Source organism: Hyperoodon ampullatus (assembly GCF_949752795.1).
Source record: "Hyperoodon ampullatus genome assembly, chromosome: 8".
NCBI lineage: Eukaryota > Metazoa > Chordata > Mammalia > Artiodactyla > Ziphiidae > Hyperoodon > Hyperoodon ampullatus.
Window position 1 is genome coordinate 1,224,380 of NC_136921.1, and position 2,375 is coordinate 1,226,754.

At 66.7% G+C, this 2,375-nt stretch overlaps 1 protein-coding gene across 1 annotated transcript; it reads right to left on the reverse strand.

Annotated features, from left to right (window-relative positions):
- Positions 1-342: 342 nt before the first annotated feature.
- Positions 343-1,603, reverse strand: GPR35 (G protein-coupled receptor 35; the record flags this gene model as incomplete). The annotated part of the gene is made up of 1 exon (XM_079709792.1): positions 343-1,603. One exon carries the CDS (start codon positions 1,601-1,603, stop codon positions 638-640), a length of 966 nt encoding a protein of 321 aa, XP_079565918.1. The 3' UTR covers positions 343-637.
- Positions 1,604-2,375: the final 772 nt, after the last annotated feature.

A 2,375-nucleotide genomic window follows, 5' to 3' on the forward strand; every position in this document is an offset into this window, starting at 1 on the left:
TGTCACCTGCCAGACACAGAAGTCAACTGTCCCCTCCGCCCCTCCTTACACTTGGACTGGGAGCTCAGGACCAGTTGCCTACACTCGGCATGGCCCGGGCCCGGGACTGACAAGGCAGATGAGAACCAGCCCTCCATGGCGGCCAGCGTGGCCCCTCCAGGAACTGCCAACAGCCCTGCCAGAACTCCAGACGGATGGGGAGTGGTGGCAGGTGGCGGGGCCTGAGGAGAGCCCCCCAAGTGGAAAGCTCTAGAAAGTTACCTGGGAAGATGCCCCCAGGCCCCCCACCTCCCACCATATGAGTGTGGGTGGCACACACAGAGCCTTGGTGGAGAGCTTTATTCCGGCCCCTGTGGGGCAGCAGCAGAAAGCTGGCCATCAGAGCTTCACAGTACCCAGAAGGCCCCACCCCCCAGCACCCCAGATGTACCAGGCTCTGGGTGCAACAGATGTGCAGCCCCACCCAGGGCCCCTGGCGCTGGCCTCGCTCAGGCCTCATCCTCCTGCCCTCTTCCCTGCCCCTCTTTGGCCCCAGGGGTAGGGGTGTCTCCTCCCCAGGCTCCGTGCCTGGGCTGTTCTGCCCACCTGGGCCTCGTGAGAGTGCCCCCAGCCCGATCCCGGAACCCCTCATAGCTGCTCACAGGTCCCCGCCTCGGCATTGCCTCCCAGGAGCCCGTGGCCCGTCTCCTAGGCCAAGGTCACACACAGAGTCCTGGCTCTTGCGGGCCTTGGCTCTGGCGGGGAGGGCGGTCAGCGCAGATGCTTCCTGGAACTCCTTGGCCATGAAGTAGTAGCAGATGGCGTCGAGGCAGCAGTTGGCATCTGAGAGTCTGCTAGTGATCTGGAGGGCAAGACGGATGGCACAGGTGTGCAGGCCCATGGCCGTGCTCAGAGTCAGCACCACATGTAAGGGCAGGAAGCAGACCACGAACACGGCCAGGTTCGCCAAGACCATGCCGGAGGCCTTCCGGGTGGCTTCCGCCTGGCCTGCGTCGGCGGCTGGCCTCCGGGCCAGGGCGGTCACCACCTGCAGAGAGCAGAAGACCAGCACGGCCAGCGGCAGGTAGAAGCCCAGCAGCAAGAAGACCACGGTGTAGGAAGTCTGCCCGGAGTGGCTGGAGAAGCAGAAGCCGCCGTCCTGCATGTCCAGGGACCAGTGGAGCACCAGGGAGCCGAGTACCAGCACCCAGAGCGTGGCACACACGGCCACGGCCTGGCGTGGGGAGCGGAGCCCGCGGGCTCGGAGTGGGTGCCGCACGGCCACGTAGCGGTCCACGGCGATGGCCATGACCAGGCTGATGCTCATGTACCTGTTGGCCAGGTAGATGCCCTGGGAGAGCTGGCAGAGTGGCGTGTCTGTGGTGCTCTTCAGGAAGTGCAGAAAGAAGGGCAGGGCGCACAGCAGGCAGAGGTCAGCCACGGCCAGGTTGGCCATGTAGATGCGGGTCTCTGTCCAGCGCAGCAGGCGGCAGCACAGCACCCAGAGTGCCAGGCCGTTGAGCAGCAGACCCAGCGCCAGCAGCCCGCCCATGTAGGTGAAGAAGACGTACTTGGCCACCTGGGGCCCGGGGAGCTCCCTGGAGCTGCAGGTACTGTTGTTCATGGTCCTGGGGCTGCAGGAGGGAGCAGGCCGTGAGGCACGCAGGCAGGGAGGGGGGCCTGGGCCCGCCCACCTCCGGCCAGGGCTGCAGGCGGTGAGCACCCACCCCGCAGTCAGGAGCCCCCAGGCCACCTTCCCAAAGAAAAAACCAAAAGGAGCTCTGAGGCACCCTCCAGGCCACCCCCCACCCGCTTAATGGGTGGGGAACCAAGGCCTTCGGAGGCCCGCGGGCCCGGGGCGCACAGTGCGCCGGCCCCGGGCGGGACCCAGCCCCCCTTCCCCTCTCCCGAGCCCTCGCCTGCAGGGACCTGCCTGCCGCTGGGCAGAAAGGAAGGCGGGAGCCCACCGTCCACCTCCAGTCCCAGCCACCCCAACTCTGCCAGCCTCGGCCCAGACCCAGTACCATTCTCACAGGGTGGGGGGACGCTCAGAGGCAGCTCCAAGACAGGCCAAGGACAAAGCCCAGAGCCGCCTGCTGCCCCCTCCACCCGCTCGGCAAACCCAGCTGCAGGTGGTGCCCGAGTCTGATCCACACCTGCACCTCGGAGGGCCGGCACCTGCCCCACCTGGCCTTTCCTGGCTGCTGAGGTTCAGGACAGCGGGGTCCGTGGCTCAGTCAACCAGCTCTCCAGAAAACTCCAGAACTCCGTCTCCCTCCTCCCTCTCTCCCTCCTCCCTCCTCCCTCCTCCCTCCCTCCAGTGCTTTATCCTCTTCCTGATGGCACAGTGGCTGGGGCCACCCCACGCGCCAGCCTCCCTCCAAGACCCTCCCCAG